General features: G+C 32.3%; 1 protein-coding gene across 9 annotated transcripts; it reads left to right on the forward strand.

Annotated features, from left to right (window-relative positions):
• The first annotated feature begins 3,058 nt into the window (after positions 1–3,058).
• LOC130900409 (protein adenylyltransferase Fic) lies at positions 3,059–22,207 on the forward strand. 9 transcript variants are annotated; one of them, XR_009060169.1, is made up of 8 exons: positions 3,059–3,468; positions 3,814–4,030; positions 4,234–4,425; positions 4,482–4,724; positions 9,584–9,831; positions 17,455–17,686; positions 18,279–18,457; positions 21,363–22,207. XR_009060169.1 is itself a non-coding variant. In XM_057811004.1 (6 exons), exons 1-6 carry the CDS (start codon positions 3,188–3,190, stop codon positions 17,630–17,632), a joined length of 1,359 nt encoding a protein of 452 aa, XP_057666987.1. In that variant the 5' UTR covers positions 3,089–3,187; the 3' UTR covers positions 17,633–22,207. The 9 variants fall into 9 exon arrangements, 1 of the variants encoding a protein (XP_057666987.1); XR_009060168.1 differs by lacking the exon at positions 18,279–18,457 and adding an exon at positions 19,898–20,482; XR_009060174.1 differs by having other exon boundaries at positions 3,089–3,468; positions 21,020–22,207.

Here is a 22,207-nt window from a genome sequence, read left to right on the forward strand (position 1 = left end):
TGTTGTTTATAAACAAAAGAAACAAAATAGGGTCTAGTCCTTGGGGCACTCCACATTCTATTGGCTTACAAGAAGACATCGTTGTTTCAACCATTACAAGCTGACTTCTGTTGATAAGGTATGATTTATACCAAGCGAGAGGTGTTCCCTGAAACCGTAGTACTGCAATTTATTGATTAAAATATTATGATTAACACAATTGAAAGCCTGAGAACAATCATACAAAATTGTTGCAGTGGAGTGATGTCTGTTTAGGCTAGAGTAGACATTGTTTAAGAGGGATAATATAGTATCATTTGTGCATTTGTTACTTAAAAACCCAAGATGATAAAATATAATGATAAAAGCCTGTGTTTGACCAATCTTTCTATGATCTTAGATAACGTGGAAAGGAGTGCAATTGGGCGATAATTCGATACTTAATTTTTATCTCCTCCTTTATGCAGAGGTATAATTTTAGCCGACTTATTTCAATTGGGAAAAGTGCCATTTTGAAATGAAAGGTTAATTAAAGTGGTAAGGTGATTTAATGTGCAATCGGGCAGACTCAAAAAAATTTTAGATTTAAGTCCATCAGTTCCAGATGAGCATTTATTTTTGAGTGCTGTGTAAGTTAGCATTAGCTTCATATCAGGGAGATATGAAAGCGAATCGTGAGGAGTTATAGAATTTGATAAATTTTTGGCTACATTTACAAAGTATTTATTGAAGTTATCAGGTAGAGTAGAGATTAAGCTCGATAAAGAAGGCTTATTCCTCAGATCATTCACAATGGACCTTGTTACTTTAGAAAAATTACAAGAATAGGCGAGTCTCCTATTATAATAAATATCTTTGGCAGCTTTTATTGTCATATGATAATTTTTTCTGTATAATTTCACGTAATTTTTAAAGAAGACAATATCCGAGAATTTCCTTAGGTGCGATAAAGATCGCATGTTTGCAGATACGTAAACCTTTAGTGGACCAGGGTTTATTTTGCTTATTTTTCATACGCTTGAGGGGAAAAGAATTGGAAGCCAGATTAGTTAGTATTTTTATGAATCTAGAAAATTCGAAGTCCACATCACCAGATAGCATATTCCAGTCAGTTGTTTGACAACTGTGCCTGAAGTTTAAGTTAAAAGTTTATGGTAAAAGTTTGGAATATTTAATTTTTTGTTGAATTATTTATTAATTCATAGGTTAGATTAAAACTGGAAATAGCTGGAGGTTATCGAAGAGAAGAGTTGTATTAAATGAAAATTGATGACATCTAATCATCACTATTCCAGATTAAAAAACGCATGTAAGTCCGCATTTTATAGTTATTAGATAAATCAGTTCAAACATGAATTTAATACTTTCATATCATAAATATGCTAATCTGACATCGAGTAACGCGAGCAGCAACCACTTTTTCCTATTATATATATAAATGGAAAATGTGAAAAACAAGTTGTTGGTATAAACACTTTTTCTAAAATTCCATCGGTAACTAAACAATAGTTAATACGTTTCGCCGTACTTCGGTATCGCTTCTAGTTGATTCGGGTAGAGACATTCTTTAAGAACAACATGGACACTGGAAATCCACTGTTATTGTCGAAAGATATATAAACAATATTCTCAACACAAAAATAAATAATGCTTGACGTATTTTACTAGGAACTAACCAAAGCAATTTTTTAAACAAACCTTCTACATTATATGAACTTCAAGAGACTAATTTGACTGTTACAAAATAAATATTCATCACTTAAATGAAGCTTTATTTGTCATTAAAACAGACCACAAGTGTGACTGAATCGAAAATTATTGTAATATTCACATTGCGAACAAAAATGAAACAAAGATATATCATTTAGTTCTTAATTTTTCTTAATATCGTTGTCTACAATGAACTTTCAATACAATCAATTTGCATTCGCTATTAATGGTAATTTACTTATGGAATTGCCCCACTCGCCTGACTTGTTCCATTCGGGAAAATGAGGCACTTTATGCATTTGTTGCATAGTTTATAAAATAAGCAAACAATAATTAATAAAAAATACTAGTCTTATTGTGAAAAAAGTATGGGGCACTTTGTTCCATATTACTCGTACGTCTTAATTATTTCTACGTTGACCTTATTAACTTTTGCTTTGTCATGCATTTCCATAGTAACTTTTTTGTTACAATTATTGGTCTTCGGTATCAATAATTCAAATTTTTTACAGCTATATATTATTGATTTCAACAAGTTTTCTGTAACAATGGGCCAACATTTTTTTTCCTGTTTTTGTTTCATATTTGAAATATGTTGTAAGTGTGCAGCATTCTATAGCTTTTATAAATTCATTTTGAAGTATTTCTGTATATTCTTTAATTTTGTCCCATTTTTTCATTAATATAATGGTAATAGGAATATTTGTATCTATAAAAAGAAACAACATCTAACGAAATAAATACATATTCATTAGGAACTTTGACACTTTTAATTTTTTCTTTGTAATCCCATGTGTTTTTGATATGGTTTTTGTTTTGATATAGAATTTTTTTCAAAATAGTTTTAAAATAATTTGATAATGGGTTAAGAAGAGTTTTAATACTTGAAACAATTGCTAGACGGGGAATGTCAGGTTTGTGCAATTTTTGTAAATCATATATTTTAGGGGGTAAGGCATTGTGAATTTTCAATTTTTGAACGTCTTATTGGAACAAAGTTCTAAGTTGATTTTATCCTTATTTGATATTCATGATGAAGGTGATCTATGGATCAATATAAATAAGCAAATTGTCAGTGTTAATATCATATTTTGATAAAGACTTAAAGAAAAGTCGAAAAGTCAAAATTTATCTTTTAAAATCTATATAAAAATCTAATTTTAAAACAGAAGAGACTTAAAATCAAGAACATTTAGATGCTTTAATATTTTAAAAATATCATATATATATATATATATATATATATATATATATATATATATATATATATATATATGATATTTTTAGCATTTTAGCATGTGCTAGTGTATTGCCTTCTCTCTTTCTTGTCTAAGTTCCGTTATTTTTTTTTAACCACTGTTCCATGTCATTTGTCTATTACAAAAGTCATTCAAGTTGATGTAACTATTAATAAGTGAAAAATATTTTGAACATCAAAATATTGCAAAATGACGTGGAGTTAAGTTGTAATGTAGTTTTACAACAATACTAGTATGAAATGAATATATTTCTGATAGTAATATCTATTTTATTGAGTATAATATGTGCACTAGTCGCATTATTACAACATTATTATTTTTTCCACGAATTATACAGGAGGCCATCCTTAAAATATGATGTATCAGTATTCGAAGATCTAATCCCATCTGAAAAAGATGATAAGTATCGTGGTCATAATTTTCCCTTACAACCGAAAAATGACGATACCAACACTGATTTTGTATTAAGTCATATGAATTATGCTTTGGAATCACAGAGCAAATATTCTGTTACTGAAAGGTATGTTATATACAATATATTTCAATTTTTTTATTTTGATTTATATAGGAAATGCTTTCAATATATTACAGTTTATTGCTAATATCCAATTTAACATAATTATTTCATATTATGTAAACATGAAAACTATTGACTGTGATTCTTTAATTGAAACGAACATAAATTTGTATATTTTTTAGATGTATATATAGTATTTAAATGACACGTCATGTTCATACTCCCTACTGAAATTCTTGTCAGTCTATTTATATTTGTTTAGTTGATTAAATATGTTTTGTTTCAAATGACATACCACCAAGAATACTTTTAAATTGGACATGCAATCAAGTACAAATTCCTTTATAGATATTCATCACAACATGCAGAAACATCCCAACATGAGGTGGACAATGCTCTACAGGCAGCTATAGCATTTCAAGTAACAGGAAAAACTTTCAAAGCCCTAAAATTATTTTTATATGCTGCTACACTTGCTCCTCAAAATGCAGATGTCTTGAATACATATGGAGAATTTTTGGAACAACTTGATGATATAGTGACAGCTGATGAATTATATTTCAAGGTAAATATAACTTTATGTATTATAATTATTCCATATATTCATTATGTAGACCAAATCTGTGTATTAATCTAATTAATTAACAGAATATTAAATAAGCTTTGGGAATTAGTGGCATTACAGCAATAAGCAATGAACTCCAATCTTTTAGGTAATTCTGAGGAAATTTTTATTATGTTAGTAAGCTAATACAATTTGAATTTTAGGCATTGACCCATTCCCCTAACCACAAAGCTGCTCTTACAAATCGTGCTCGTACAGCCCCACTAGTAGAAGGATTGGATTACCAATTATTTAAAGACATTGATGAAAGAAATAACTACTTAATAAATCAGATGAAAGTAGACACATTTGTTTCAATGAAAACACAGGCTTTTTACTTACATATTTACCATACAGTGAGTAATTATTATATCAGTTGTTTCATATTAAAAATATGACCTTTAATCTGCAGGTGGGTATTGAAGGAAACACAATGACGGTAGAACAACTAAAATATCTTTTAGAAACAGGACAAGTTGTGGAGGGTAAAAGTCTAATGGAACATAATGAAATTTTGGGATTAGAGAAAGCAATGCTTTATATAAAATTATTAATCAGAATTGAATTTATAGGGTTAGAACACATTTTGGGAATCCATAGAAGAGTAATGGGACATGTGGATCCACTTGGTTCTGGAATGTTTAGAAAAGAGAAGGTAATCTCCTGATAAATTCATCACAATATACATAATATAGTTATTGATTGGTATAATTGATGATCTATCTACAGTAGTGGTCTATTTTATGGTTGTTTATAGTACAATTGTTGGTATTTATACTTTAATAAATTCAAGCAATTCTATCTAGATATTTAGATATAGATTATATTTGTTAGTCAGTCCTGTTATCTACTATTTTAGGGATATATCCTGGTCCTGGTGCCTTATTCATTTCAGTTTATGATTGGCTATCTGGAGCTCTTCCACTGTGAACTTTACCACATTACTTAAATATATCTGCTGGTAATTGGGTCTTCATAGCTATTTTATAGTCATTAACCCAAATGTTGGAGTTAACTGCGCAGATATTATTCCAATACTTGCTTCTTTTATTATAGCACTCCTCAATTATTTTTTGTACTCTAAATTGTAATTTCTGTAACCGTTAGTAATATTCATACTGATAAACTGTTCAAACTACTGTTATACCAATACTCACAATAGTTTACCTTCAGTCTATGAAGACGATAACTTGGTTATCGAAACCCGCGTCAGACAGTAAACAGTGTTTCAGTTTATACTCATCTTTTAGTTTTTCAACTTATGGTCGATATCTTCTATCGCATCTTGTGATAATTCTTTTTTTGTTGTACATTCCTTTTTTAGGTGTTCCATTTCCTGCAACTATCAGTACATTGGCTTACCTTTTGGGTGGATTTTCCTTTTAGGCATCGAAGCATCATATATATTAGAGAGTATTTCATAAAAACTTGGGTCTAGTGTAGGTGTATTTGTTGTAATTTTAGTCACATATTGAGACAGAGAAAAATAACATCAGATATCGTACATACCTTAAATACTTGAAGATATATAAGATATATAAGCTTGAAAATTTGATTGAATAATATAAATAAATACACAAATTGTCAGTGTGACTATCAAAATTAATAAAAAAAACGGTAAGTGAGTGTGGTACTCAATACTCAGAGAAAGTTAATGTTTGGGCGGGAATAATAGATATTAGGATTATTGGACCCTGTGACGGATTTAGGTTTTCTGCCGCCCTAGACCTTTTCGAACCGGAGCCCTTTCTGATAAAATGGGTTTTATTAACTTTGATCTAAAATTTTTATTTCACTATATCTTCATTTTATTCAAGTATAATTCTCAAGCATAACTTTTAAATAAATAAATATTTTGTTCAATATGCAGTAATTCAGGAGCATTAAGTCTATCTTGGCTCATGCTTGCGCGTTAATATGTTTTTACTATTTGTAGAATGGAAAAATATCTTCATCCTGAGCAATTTGTAGTCGGAATTAAAAAAAAATTAAAGAGCAATTTCCACTCGAAGATAATGGAAATACATTCGTTGCGAAATGTTCCTTCTAAATCGTCAGGATACTTACTGACTAGTTTATTGGCAGGATTTAGCAATAAATTTCCTTCTTCAGAGAAAGGTGTTCTTTTATTCAATCTGAATTATCTGGTTGAATTTTTCTTTTCTTCTTTGCGACGATTATAATAACGATAATACTCCAGATAGTGCTTTAGTTTTTCTTCATAAATTTGTTGTCTCTCATTATTGCAGACCATTTACCAACGATGTGTGGAAAGAGTAAAGAAATTGTAGATTTTTCGTAAAGTAGTAAAGAAGTCGACAGCTTCTGTTACCGATTTAACTGCACATGATTCCACCAAAGAAGTAATACTCGATAAAGACTAATTGGTCAAAAAAATTGACATCTTATCAACAGGTTAAAAAGTAAATTAATGAATTGAATTATAATACACTGAAAAAACTGTTAACTTTATTCAAGGAAAAAAATCTTGAACCAAGAAAACCATTTTGAAAAAAGTACTAAAAATAATTTACTCAAATCAAGAAGAATTTCTTGGTTCAAGATTCTTTCTATTGAGTCGACTTAACTATTTTTTCCGTGGAAAGTCATCACGCCCACATAGATGACATTCCTTCATTTATAGCCCTTTCATTCTTATGAATGTGAGCCATTTCTAAAAATTCTTTTTTTCGTGTATTCGATTTCATTAATGCAGTTCTATTTTTTTATCGTATTGATGACCTTTTAGTCTATTTTCTAAATACTGAGATGTCTGCCCTATGTAGACAGCGTCACAATAAGTACAAAGCACTTGGTATATAATATTAATGGTATACAGGGTGTTTCTATATTCGACCAACAAGACTCTACCACAGAAAGATCTCAATTAATTGTTCATTTTGATATAGGAATACGAACCCTTACGGGGCCTAGTAGCTGAGATATAGGGTGTTCAAAATTTTAAATAAAAATAAAAAATTTGCCGTAAATCAAGAACGCTTTTAAATTTTTCTTTCAAATTTGGTGACCAATATGCTCCTTATAAAAGTAATATTTAGACATAAACAAACTTTGGAAAATTTTTACCAGTGGCGCGCTATCAGGGTTAGTTGTCTCTATTTTTTACGGCACTGGAGTAAAGTCTTTTTTTAATTTCTTTTAAATTGCACAATTATTTTTAGTTAAAAAACTAATAACTTTTTACGCAGCTAAAATGAACGATGTTGTAGAAATTTGCCCCCAAACAAAAGTCTGCAAGCACGTAAGTAATTTACAAATTCATAATATCAATTTCATAATTGGCAACGAAAATAAAAATGATAATTGCATAAATTAAATTTAAACAACACTGTATTACAACAATAACAAAATTGACAAAGTTACAGTAGTTGTTCAAACTGTTGGCCGCTTACTTCAATACACTTATTACACCAGAAGACACGTTTTTCAATGACAAAACCGTCTAATTAAGTGTATTGAAGTAAGCTAAGCCTAACTTAACCAAATTTGAAAAAAAATTCAAAGGCGTTCTTGATTTATGGCAAATTTTTGGGTTTTATTTAAAATTTTGGACACCCTATATCTCAGCAACTAGACCCCGTAAGGGTTCGTATTTCTACACCAAAATGAATCATTTATTGAGATCTTGAGATTTTGAAATGAAATCCAATATACGAAAAAGAGAATTTTTAGAAATGGTTCACATTCATAAGAACGAAAAAGCTATAAATGATAAAAAAGATCTAAATAATTGAAGTAAAATTTGTAGCTCTATTTTTTAAATTTTGATAATAATTTGATTGATGGCTGTTACATATTTTTGAGATGTAAAAACTAAGGAAAAATAAAAATTGATTTTTCTTGTTAAAATAGTTTTCTATTTTGATTTTATTTTTATTTTGATATTCATGATGTAGGTGATTTGTTAATATAAATACGCAAATTGTCAGTGTCAATTCATATTTTGATAAAGACTGAAAGTAGTCGCAACGTAAAAATTTTATCTGTCATTAAAAAATGATGAAGAAAACTAAGCTCGTAGGTTGATTTTTATTTGGACTCAATTTCATTGAATTACAAGTTTCTCTTCTCACTAGAAGCATTCAAAAGAATTATAATTGATTTTAATTATTAAAAAAAAATTTTTCCTTGGTCCCTACATATCAAATATATAGCCGTAATCAATTAAATTATTTGTAGTTTTATTATAATTTACAAAATAGAACTATAAATTATTCAAGTCTTTTTTGTTAATTATAGCTTTTTCGTTCTTATGATATATTATTCAGAGATTTTAAATAGGAAACGTATAATTGTGAATCGTCTGCATTTGTAGTATATTGGAATAGTTTAAACAGTTTTTCATGTCTGCTACATATAAAGAAAATAATAATGGACCTAAATTGGAACCTTGTGGTACTGTTTTCAGTTGCAAATATATGGGTCTACCACCTCATTTTGATTAAAATGCAATGACATATGTTCTGGAGATATGATCTTAATTTTGCTAAAAGCATATCATGATCCATGATATTGAATGCTGTGCTAAAGTAAAGAAGCGACAAGCATGTAACCTCACCTAGGTTTTCTCTAGATCTTATGCCATTTACCAATTATACCAGAATTGTGGAGGTACTGAAAATTCGCTATAGTTTGATTAATTGTCATGTATAATGCTAGACGAGTAGATGAACTCGCTTGTTTGGTTGTATCTGTGTTCTTTTAGGATTTTTGATACCACTGGTAATATGCTTATTGGACTTAAGTCTTTTGCTTCTTTTCGATATGTATTTTCAAGGAAAGGAATAACAATAGCTTTTTCCAAACATGAGGTAAAACACTTTCCAAAATACAACTGTTAATAATATGTATTAAAAGCTTTATGCAATAGAGTAAGCATAGTTTCCTAATTAAAAAACCTTCTTCACCAACGATGCAACTTTTTTCATCGTTAATGTAGGTTTAACAAAAGTGGTCTGTAGGGACTGGTAACAAGTATTCTGTTCGTATTTAAATGCAAATCTTTAGAAATGTCATTGAAGCGTACTAAGCTACAATTTATATTTCCCTTGACATACAATTCTACATCCCTTCCTCGCCCGTCTCTACATTGAATTGTAATTTGGTATGGTGAATCGTGTTATATCGTCTTTCTCGCTCAAAAATTCATGAAATCCCGTATTCATTGAACGAATATTATGGTGACCAGTCATAAAGTATTTACAATTTCTTGTATAAGCCCCGTAATTTAAATAATTCTGCTGGTTCTGCGATGCATCAAGGTAGCCTTCCATGGTTAAGCTTCACACCTTCCAGCCCACCCCGTATGGACAGCTCAGTTATGTTAAGGAATATATAAAGAAAGACTAAATTAAGCAGCTATACTTACTACAATATGTCTATTTCTTTCAGACTTCATGTTTTTTTTTCAAATTATTAAAGGTAAAAATTTACATATCAAAATATTCACTCTCATTTTATATGAACCAATGAAAACAGGAACAATTTCTTTAGGTATATGTTGGAAGTCATGTTCCTCCGCCACATGGTGATGTTCCAGCTTTAATGGAAATATTCGTTCAATGGCTTAACTCAGAGGAAGCTCTAAGTATGCATCCAGTTCGATACGCAGCCCTGGCTCATTACAAATTAGTTGATATTCATCCATTTACTGATGGAAACGGACGCACAAGTAGATTACTTATGAATCTCCTTTTTTTGAGAAGAAACTATCCTCCAGTAATAGTGCTCAAGGAACAAAGGTATTTTAATCAAAGATTTATGTTGAAATACTACACTTTGCAATCTAAAAATGACCAAATTTGTACTTTAAATCACAGAACACATTAAATTCTTGTTCAAAGTATTTTATTGGAGAATAAATGAGGTTAACTCTAAATATTGCCATCTCTCCATTATAACTTTGCCATTACCTTTGTCAGATGGTATCACTTTTAAATTGGAATTTCCTTTTAAAAACTTTTTTAGTTTTATATAACAGTTTTCTAAATAAAGATGTTTATAGGTAGAACCTAGGTTTATATAGTTAGTTGAAATGGTAGTCATTTTAACCATCTTATGTTTCTTTCTTCTTCAGTTTGTATGAAAGAGAATATTCAATTCAGGGCTTAGTAATATTCATTAATATCTCGAGACATGTTACTTTGTTGCATGGTTTCTAAAACTACAGAAGTACTTGTTGGTGAAACATTGGTGTGTCATTATCATGGATCTTACAGTTAAAACCAACTCACATTGGATTATCAGGTACCTCTAGTGCATCACATCCAGATATTATCAATCTCTGTATACAATTTTAATTATTGGGGACAATATTTTTAATTTGATCAGCCGTTAATTGCAAGTTACTTGGATTTTTTTTTGGATAATGAAGCGATTGCATCAAAAGTTTTCCTGTCTCTCTGATGTGGATTCTTCGGATGTCTTTAATCCGATGTTCTGATACGACAGTATCATGCTCCAAATAGTTTCAATGAAGAGTTAAAAATTATCATAAGCCAGTCCAATACGAAGTCCAGATGTTTTGTTAATTTTTTCAGGACAAAAAATTGACTTTTCAAGGGCAGTTTAGGTGGTTTCTGTTTCGAGTTCTTCAACACTTTGATAGCTAATAAAATGGCCATATCTGTTCATCATATCTATAATTTTTCTGCTAAACTCTTGAAATTCATACCCATCATGATATGCTTAGACGTCTTGAATTGACCATTATGGACTCCATAAACAATGTATTGATACATTTTAAGCTACTCTTTCGTTTCTGTTTAGAACCACCTATGAGAGTAGAATAAAAAATCAATAATTCTTGAGATATAGAATCTTCACCTTCAATTAAATACTGTACTGAAAGATTTTTAGATGGTAATTTTTTCTTGTCCATTAACAAAATAATTTTTGATGCCGCTTTTTGTGAAATATTTTAAATTGTCGAATACTGTTTTGTCAATTACCTTCATATAATTGGGTGCTATTTTTATTTTTCACTCCGGATTGTAAAGCGGGATTTACATTTACGAGTACTCGGATCCGAGTTATATTTGCGAGTTGAGTTCAATCGTTTACATTACGTCCGAGTAAATTCAAATCTTTTTGTGTTTAAAAATGGCTCCTTCAAGAAAAAAACGTGCCGCTGTAACTTTAGTATTGTTTATGGTGTTTAAAAAGAGGAAAGAATATGACAAAGTTAAACGAAATAGAACTATTTGGGTTAAACAACATTTACAAGAGCGCCACAGACTTGGAATTGAAGAAAATCTGCTAAAAGATTTGTTAACCCAAGACGGGAAAGATTTTAAGAATTTCATGCGGATGGACTATGAAACATTTTGTATGTTACATATAAAGGTAAGAGAATGATTGGGTATACATGACCTAGCAATTATTATTTATTTAATTTTAGGTTTCCCCCTATATAAAAAAACAGAATACATATTTACGAAGTGCTATAAGTTCTGAATTACGCCTTGCAATAACATTAAGATTTCTTGCAACTGGAGATTTCTTTTGTTAATGTCACGGTATTCTTTACACTTCACATCCCATAAACAATCAAAAGATCGATAAATATCAATAAATTGTTCCATCTGTTCCGCCGAAAATTTAGTTTCCGCCATTTTAACTCTCAATAACCACGTTTACTTGGAGACAGGACTCGGTTTGCGCTCTACTTGATACTAACTCGTATCCTAGTGGGAACACTGTACAAGTAAACATTTACATTTCAGAGTTTGTCTCCAAGTAGGGTAACTCGGATCCGAGTACTCGTAAATGTAAATCCCGCTTAACGAATTCAACATCTTTGGAATGTTTCTTATCAATTTTCTCTTCTAGGTTGTTTGCAGTAAAAGTAGCACCCATTTAACCAGAATTAGTATATTCATATAATTAAATCTCCTCTGATGCTACTAATTTTATTGAAAGCTTCTTGGTGGGACTCTCAATGATGATGCCAATCACTTCTAACAGATATTTTCGCCTATGAAGATATTTTATTATTAAACTCAACCACACATTCAGTGTGATAGTATATTTTCGAACGTGTAATACTTTCCAATCTAATTAACAAGTCATTATACTCTTCTTGATTTCGATGCTAGACATTATACAAAACTAAAATTTGTCTGGGAGGATTGAGGTTCTATTGATTGAACAACTGAAGAGAGGTGTTACAGTTAACTCCCGCACATACAATGAACCTAGTATGGAATCATCATTTAAAGTATTCAAGTCTTTAGATGTTTTTTTTCATCCTCTGTTTCAACTGTCATTTTAGAAATTTTAGGTTCTGGAGTAGAGTATTTTTTCATCAGTCCTGTGAATGATTTATAAAATTTTCTATGATACTTCTCTCTGTATATTTAGGCGAAAGAATGATAACGTTATATAATAGGTTATGTTTGTTTCTCAATTTTAAAACTAATTTATAATTTTTTCAATGCCTCAACAGAAAATTATTTTGCCACAACTTTTATTACAAATAATACAAATTTATATATCATCCAGGACTTGTTTTTTAATACAAAATCACTTTTATTTAAAAAAATAACATAAACGAATATCGTACGTGCCATACACGAATAATATTGAATATACTTTATAGTCTATATATCGTGGACATAGCTTCCATTTTATTACTTTGATTGTTCCTCTGCCCCTAACATATTCCTGTGCGTTGGCTCTTGTTTGCCTTTGAAGCATCTCCTTCCTTGCCATGTTTCTCCTCTCAATCATACCTTCACACTCTTCATCAAACCATCCCTTTGTGCATTGGGGTTCTTGATATTCCACAGTTTCTTCAGCAGCTAGGTGGATCGCTGGTTTCACAGCTCCCCATTCACCTTTGATGCTCCCATCACTTCTGACCTTCTCCACTTCTAACAGCCTTTGCGCTCCCTCGCTTAAATCTGCCCAAGTATCCGGGTCATCTTGAGCTTTTGTCCATTGTTCTTCTGAAATTGTGGGTTCTTCTGCAGTTTTAAGCGTGAAATTCGCTGCCGGTACTTCGTTTGAACCATGAATTGGTCCGAATCTACGTCGGCCTCTCGGTAACTTCTCACAACTCGTACATCTGACCCATGCCTTTTGTCTATTAGATGTGAACAATCTTGTGACCTTGTGATTGTCTTTGTGGGGGAAGTAAGTGCTGGCAATAGTTATGTGCTTGCTGATTGCAAAGTCAATTAACCGCGTCCCATTATCATTTGACTTTTCATGTAGGCTTTCCTTTCTTATTGTAGGTCTATAAACGGGTTTTCGGCCAACATTTGCAGTCATGTCACCTAGAATGATTTTCACATCGTGCTTTTCGAAATATTGTTAAATAATAATGGATATTAAAGTTGTTACATAATAATGGATATTAAATTAATAATGATTAAATCACCATCGCTTTTGTAGCATTGTATATGCTTGTCTGCAAGGGGCTGGAACTATAAAAATTGTCTGGTTAAGAAATCATCATCTCATTATCACCTAAGTATTAAATATAAAAATCAGCCATTATATTATAAAGTAAGTAGAATTAAAATTTAATGAACATTATGGGTGCCTAGCAAAGGGATGTCACGATGTTCAATGTCTGGCGATAAAAGACTCGACTTTCTAACAACATTCTGAAGGTAACATCAAAGATTCACATTTTATTATTCGATCAATTCAGATACGTATTTAACACACCTCTAGTACCATTCACCTGTCAAAGCCTCGGTAACCCAAACCTCATAAGGACTCATCGATCTTATCTGTCTTGGGAGTATGCATTGACGGACTCTCAGCTTTTATATATGTATTTTTTTATAATATTTTATATATTATATTTAAATAATGAAAAATAAATTTTAAACAGAAAGTCGTTTGGAAAATGTTAGACTTTGTTCATGTGAATTTATTGAAACAATTTTACTTTTAATTATATTGATTGATGATGGAGATTAATCCATTCAAGAATTGAAATTTTAGGCAAAATATTATAATGCAATTGGAAATGACTCAATCTACAGCATTACAAGAGGTGATATTAAGCCGCAAAAGTATATTTTATTGGGTATAACCATGAAAAGCCTCACGGGAAGCAAAAAAAATGAGCAGGCAAGGTTACTGCATCGCCCATCCAAGTATACTGGAATTGGAGACGTCAACTTTATATTTTTGTGCTTCTAATAATATATTATGTCTATCCGGCATTCAACCAACTTCTATATTATCATTTGGAGTAGCGTGGGATAATTACGACAGATTTGTAGAGACAAGATCTGATAAAAATATCCTTGCATTATACAGTGGGTATTATTTATCAAAATATCCCTACAGAAGATGAATTGAATATCATAAAAAGGAACGATGCATCCACAGCAGCTCAACGCAATTCATCAATTAATGTTCGAGATTTGGCTGCTCGTAGAAAACGTTCATTTGAGGAAGATTCATTTGAAAATATACTGCACGCGAAGCAATGTCGTCTAGAATTTTGGCGTGGTAATGTAGCGTTACCTGAAGAACTCCAAAATTTAATTAATGTTCAACATAGATATTCTATATGGGTACTTTCCCATAACTTACAAATTTCAAACACGCCAATGTGGATAGTATATAATGCCAAAATTTTAAAAGATGAAAGTAGAATTCAAACGGTTGAGTATTTAACGCAAATTAATTTTTCACCTACGGATCCAGCTGTTGTAAAAGATAGGATGCGTAAAAGTTTGCAAATCGCTTCGGAATGCCAGAGCTCCGAACTAATCTTGAAATTGTACCTATACCTTGGTACTGATAGCCTCGACCAACTTTCCTGGGGGTATGAATCAAACTCTACCAGAAATAGTCCAGCGACTAATCAAAGCGAGGGGTGAGTTTTTTTTAATAATTAAACTATAAATACATTGGCATTATTGACAAAGACAACGAGCCTACGTTCATTAATGCGCTGGTGAAAGAGGTTCTAGATATAACCTTATCTTATGTTTTCACATCACGTACAGTAACAAACTATAATGTGACAGATGAACTCTCCACGTCTGACAATTTGAGTATCAGATTCGATCTGGAGGCAATATCAACTTACCCAGAGTCAAGTTCCAAGACTCACTAACTGGGAGTCGTATATCGAAAGCCTCCAACTGAATCTGGAGGAAACTCCATATAACATAGAGATGGTCGAGGAACTAGTCGAAGTCTCCAACCACTTGTCCTACTTTATCAATCTCCAAAAATCTTAGTCGAAACCCACTTGAACAGAATTGCACTACTTCAAAAGCCAAACCATGTACAGCAACAACGAGCGAGAAAATTTGGAGATACTTTTAAATATTCACTTTCTCGGCTCAGAAGTCAATAAAAATGCTGAAAACTAAAAGTAATTCCTTTCCATGCCTAGAATTTTTATGTCATCGAAATCTATACAGTGGCATTCGTCTATTACGTGTTCAGATAATCCACATCTTGGATTTTCTAACTTAGAATAGTTTTTGTGTTGAGTGTATCGTGATTTTAAATTTTGAGATGTCATACCTACATATATATTATTACAATAATAATTATAATTTTAATATACAAGTAAGTTTTAACAATTTAGAAAATTATTATGAACCAGTTTCTTTTGGTCCATATTTTTTTAATAACATGAATTGTCAGCGATATTTCTCCAAAATAATTTCCCACCCATGTTATGAGATTTTCCCACTCATGTTATTCCCCTAAACATTCGCAGAGACACTTCCTAAAACGATGTAAAAAATCATCTTAATAACATTTTTCCTGATTGGTAGATTGGTAGTATTGTAAACACAAAGAACGAAATAATCGGTAGAATGAACTTCCATTATGACGCTATAAGGCAGAATCTTAGAATGCTTTTCCAAGTTCAAAGAAATATCCTCCTTAGACTCCGGAAGTGTGTAGAAGTGCAAGGTGTCCATTTCGAACATTTATTATAGTTTATATATATATATATATATATATATATATATATATATATATATATATATATATATATATATATATATATTTGATAAAGTTATAGGCTAAGCAACTAAATTTGACTATACTTCAATTTTTTCCTTATGTACGTAAGTAACACGATGTTCGACAGTATGCAGTTCAATTAGAAATTTTTGATTGTATTTTAATGCCTACTGTAAATATTTGATTGTTAACCATTGGGCATGTGCCGCCCCTAGCCTTCAGATAGCAGTATAGAATTATTTATTTAGTCAAAGGTACTACAAGGACATACGTAATCATCCATTAAAAAATTATAATGTGCGAATCTACAGATTAGAAAATATACTTGAATATAAGTTCTGATTTCGCAATTTTGAAAGCCTATAACTCAGAAATTAGGGGTCGTATGAGAAAATTTTTCGGGAAGCGATCTTCCAACCATATGGGAAACTACAATACAAATGGAGCAATTAGATGAAAACTCAAACCATGTGTTTCTTAGTATATATTGGAAAATTGACTTGCGTTCAATTTGAGGATGAATTCCTGGATGTTACCATATCGAAGTGCCCTGATAGAAGGTCAATATTATTGGCAAATGATCCACATCGAATATTTAAAAATATGGATAAATGCTTAACAATAGCAAAGTTTTACTAAATCTTGTGTTTGATGTTTAAAATTCACATTTATAATTTGAGATTATCATACATTTTTTCGGAACAGCGCGTGGTTGTTATGTTGAAATATGATCAGCCGGAACTATATTTCTCTCATGTGTGGTTTACTTTTAGTCTTTATCAAAATAGTATATATTAAGTGCTTTGTACTAATTGTGAGACTGTCTACATAGGGCAAACATCTCAGTATTTAGAAAATAGACTAAAAGGTCATCAATACGATAAAAAAAATAAAACTGCGTTAACGAACCATGAAATATCACAAAAACAAACTCAACTATAAAGATTAAAAAATTCTTGGAACAGAATCTAAGAATCTAATATACGAAAAATAGAATTTTTAGAAATGGTTCATATTTATAAAAACGAAAAAAGGGATGTACTTTAATTAGATTCAAAGCTATTTGTATTCGCAAATTCAAAAAAAAAACTGAATGATCTGTTGTTGCCCAATGTTTTTATATTCGCCCTTATTAATTTTATTCAAAGTTGAATTTTCTTGTTTTGTTTCATAATGATTATACTATGTACTATTACAACAATAGCAGTCAAAGCGTTTAAATAACTCAAGTTATCACCGAAGGTGAACTAGTAGGATTTAAATAATCCGGTTATTTTCAGATTGCATTGTATACACATCTTTTGTATGGTGTTTGAATGAAATGATTATTATTTTAAAACACGGAATTGCTAGGTATTTGAAAATCAAACATTCCATGCATACATTTTTTTTTTGTTTCTTTTTAGGCAAAAATATTACGATGCTTTGAAAACTGCCAACATGGGTGATGTACGACCATTTGTGAGATTCGTGGCTCGATGTACTCTTAAAAATTTAGATATGTACATATATACTGCGAAATATTTATCTTCTCAAAGAGGAATAGACAGCGACGATACTAAAAAAATTATTGTTTCCAATTAATTTATTTACAATAAATTTTTATGCACGTGATATTTCCCAGAAAATTATTATGTTGTAAGTCCAATACAATATATATCTATATATATACACGCACACCTCACACACACACGAACAACACACTCACACCACACACACACCACACACACACCACACACATACCACACACACACCACACACACACCACACACACACACACCACACACACACACCACACACACACCACACACACACACGCACTCCACCCGCACACCACACACACACACGCCACCACACACACACGCACTCCACCTGCACACCACACACACACGCACTCCACCTGCACACCACACACACACACACACACGCACTCCACCTGCACACCACACACACACACACACGCACTCCACCTGCACACCACACACACACACACACACACACACACACACACACACACACACACACACGCACTCCACCTGCACACCACACACACGCACACATTACCCTGATTTTAGATCTCCTTCAATTGAAATTTTGTTCCAAAACAGATGAAATCTTGACCACATCAAATAATTTGTTGTTATATTAACTCTTAGTTAAGTAGGAATATTCATTCAAATTATTCATGGCTAATTATAATAGAATTATAAATTTTGCTTATAATGTTTAGGTCTTTTTGAGAACAACTGTTTGAGGACCGCAGAGATCGAAACGTCAAATTTTCACCTGTCTTTGAAAAAACTTATTTTTAATCAGTAGAGACCTAAAATCAAGACGATTTAGAAATTTAAACATGTCATAAGATTTAGGATATCAGAAATTAAAGTAATTTACACCAGCTGTACATTGGTAAGTACTGACCAATGTACCTCTTGTCACAATTTAAACAAAGAATTTCATATACTACGAGGATATATTGAAAAATTTTCAACCTACTATAGAACCAAACAAAATTTCGATGTCAAAATATTTTTTTACTCAACATATTCTCCTCACATTTATTACAGCGAACCTGCAACATCTCTAGACCTTTAAAAAAAATGTTTCTTCTTGCTCTGCAAACCAGACCTCCACAGCTTTTATCACCTCGTTGGAAGAAAATTTACGACCTTTTAAACTTTTTTTCAGTTGAGGAAAGAGATGATAGTCGGACGGAGCCAAATCTGGTGAATAAGGGGGGTGTTCTAGTAATTCAAAGCCTACATCACGAATTTTTTTCATGGCAACATGAGATTTGTGTGCAGGGGCATTTTCCTGCAAAAACAAAACAATTTCGGATAGCTTGCCGCGTCTTTTCTCTTCAATTTTTTCCCGTAGACTGGTCAGTAATGTCGAATAGTAATCTCCAGTTATTGTTCTACCCTTATCCAAAAAACCAATTATGATTACTCCATGACAATCCCAACAAATGGAGGCAAGATTTTTTCCAGCAGGTTTTTGGACACGAAACTTCTTAGGTCTTGGAGAACCAGAGTGTCGCCATTCCATCGATTGTTGCTTTGTTATTGGATCCTGGAAAGGTACCCAAGTCTCATTCATAGTATCAATTCGGTATAAGAAGTCTACATCGTTTTCAAATCGAGCACAGATCGAACGCGATGCTTCTACCCTTGCATGCTTTTGGTCAACATTCAAACATTTGGGGATCCATTTTGCAGCAGTTTTTCTCAAGTCCAAATTGACGTGAATTATATGATGAACGCATTCGTATGAAATATTTAATGCTTCAGATATCCGTTTTAGCCCAATTCGACGGTCTGATATAATCATGTCATGAACTGCATCGATATTTTTGGGGACTGACACAGAAACTAGCCTTCCCGATAGGTCATCATCTTCGATGGAAAATTTACCTCTTTTGAAGCTTCCACTCCAAATTTTCACGGTCGCATACGAAGGACATTGATTACCAAGGGTATTAAGCATATATTCGTAAATCTGCTTACCTCTTAATCCTTTTAAATACAGGTACTTGATAATGGCTCGATACTCCAATTTTTCGATTTTTACAATTTCGGTGGACATCTTATTTCTTTTAATTTATTGCGCAACTCTGGTTTATTTATTTGACGTCAAACTTTACACTGACACTTCTAATAAGTTATTGTTCGTGGCTATGGTAACGCAATATTTTGTTTTTGCATGTAACTGGTCTTGGCTAACTAGATATCAATACATCCTCGTATTTTAGTCAATTTATTGGTTGGTGTTCTATCTTTTATTTTAGTAAAACTAGATTGAATATTGAGGGTTTAACTGAATGCTATTTTAATACTGTTTTGTTTAAAGATATAAAGGTGTGTAAATAGGTGAGAAGATGTCAGGCCCTACACTATCAAGCGGCTTGATCAAATGCTTGAGGCTCCGATTGATGGACGCTTCAAGCGTACTTCAATCAATACTTCAATCTTTTGATCAAAACTCTCAGTCGAAGCTGAAAAGTGGAGGAGTGAGGAGCGTATAATGGTGTCAAATGTAGATTTGGGCTTCCTGGCCTTAACATTGGTTGCTGTGAAGGGAAAAAACCACAAAAAGAAATAAAGACGGTGGTCTAATGACTGGTATAAAATGAGGAACCGCTTCACTCATCAACATTTCCTTATTTTTCTGAGTGGTTCGAAACCAGAGGATTACAGGAATTTTCTACGCATGGACCAAGAAAGTTTCGATAATCTACTCGATTTAGTCCCCAAAGACATCGAGAAGAAGGAGACGAAAATGTGTGAGGCGATTCCTACAAGTCAGAGATTGAAGTACCTAACACCTGGCATGGATTTAGAAGACCTGAAATTCGCCATTGCTCCGAAGACTCTGGAACTCATCATTATAAAAACTTGCTCTGCAATTATCATGGCATTGAAGGAAAACATTCAAGTAAGAAATTATTGCCCAAGTAAATCTCTTCATATTTTAAGAAAGGAAAAAAATGTACAAATAACTGCACTTTACGAATAATACAGATACCGCACAGGCAATGTAAATTATTGCTGAACTGAAAAGATTAGGGCACAAGTCACATTGAGGTAAATGAGGGGAAGAACGTAGCAGCATTATTTTCATCAGACGGTTCGTCTGAATGGTATGAAGGGCTTTCACTTGGATGCGAAATGTACAGCGTCTGCCCTGGTTGGAGTACTTTTGCCTACTATTTATTGAAGATAACGATGAAGTTGGCGAGAGTGACCAACAAGGAGGGTGGGTTTGGAAACGCACTCTTTCCCTTGTTAAGTTGCCCATTTCTGCTCCAAGAAGCGTGTCATTTATGAGTTTTTCAGCGAAGCATCGTTGGTCTGGAGTTACCTTTTTTAATTTCATAGCCTATCCCTTAGCCAGAATATCTTCTTCAGTCTCAGGTCGCATGAAATATTCAGTCGCTAGTCTCACTAATTGTTTTTTTACCCGTCTTTACAGGGATGGCTGGTTTGAAAGTTGGGGGTGTAACTACGCCAGAAGGAGACCCTACACTTTTGAAACTGAGTTGTGATTGCGAGTCTTCATCCGGAGTCGGTTGCTGTAACAAAAATCAAATACAATGAAGCTTACAAACTTTAATTACTACCATGCGTTACAGAGCCACACGGATTTTTCCCGATCGGTTTTTCTGACGGACGAGTTTGAAAAAACTATGCGGCTTCCCGACATGGTGTAATATAGGCATAATAGTAATTTAATAATTAAATTCCTATTTACACTAAGTGTTGATTGTTCATAAAAGGGTTATAATGCAATTTTCGTTTTTTTTTTTCTCTTCTAGGTTCCAAAATCGCATGATGAATGGAAACGGGTTGCTCAGAAATTCAAAGAATAGTGGAATTATCCCAACTGTCTGAGAAACGTTGATGGTAAACACGTATCAATCCAAAAACCTCGCCATTCTGGGTCCTACTATTACAATTACAAAGGTTCTTTCAGCATTGTGCTTTTGGCAATTGTTGATGCAAATGGGCGAGTGTCAGATGGGGGTGTGTTGAAGAACACATTATTTTGGCACAAGTTGTCTCAGAACTAACTTGACATGCCTGATCTTCGTGAGTTATCAGACATTATGAGAAATTTTCGTACGTCTTTATTGGAAATGAAGCATTCCAACTTCTCCCTCAATTCATGAAGTCCTACAACAGAGCTGTTTTGACGAACAAGAAAAGGATTTTCAACTATAGACACTCCCGAGCCAGAAGAGTTTTTGAAAATGAATTTGGTATATTAACATAGAGATTCATATAATTTTAAAATGCCATTAAATTTGAACCACGGAAAGCTGTGAAAATTGTAATGGTATGTTGCTATTTGCACAACTACTTATGCTCAAAGAACAGAGCCAAGTATTTACAACCTTAGGATATTGACAGAGACGATATTGTGATTGGTGTTGTGGAACCTGGGTCATGGAGGCAAGACATTCAAGAGATGACAAAACTTCAAAGAACCATAGGTAATTCTACAGTTCAGGCAAAAAAATAAGGGATGACTTCTGCAAATTTTTTTACCACGTCTGGGTCAGTTCCATGGCAAAACAATTGCCTTGTGTCACATGACTTGTGATATACAATAATTGTAAATACTGTAAAAAAAATAAAATAAAATGGAATAAAATTCTTA

Source organism: Diorhabda carinulata, chromosome 1 (genome assembly GCF_026250575.1).
Source record: "Diorhabda carinulata isolate Delta chromosome 1, icDioCari1.1, whole genome shotgun sequence".
Taxonomy (NCBI): Eukaryota; Metazoa; Arthropoda; class Insecta; order Coleoptera; family Chrysomelidae; genus Diorhabda; species Diorhabda carinulata.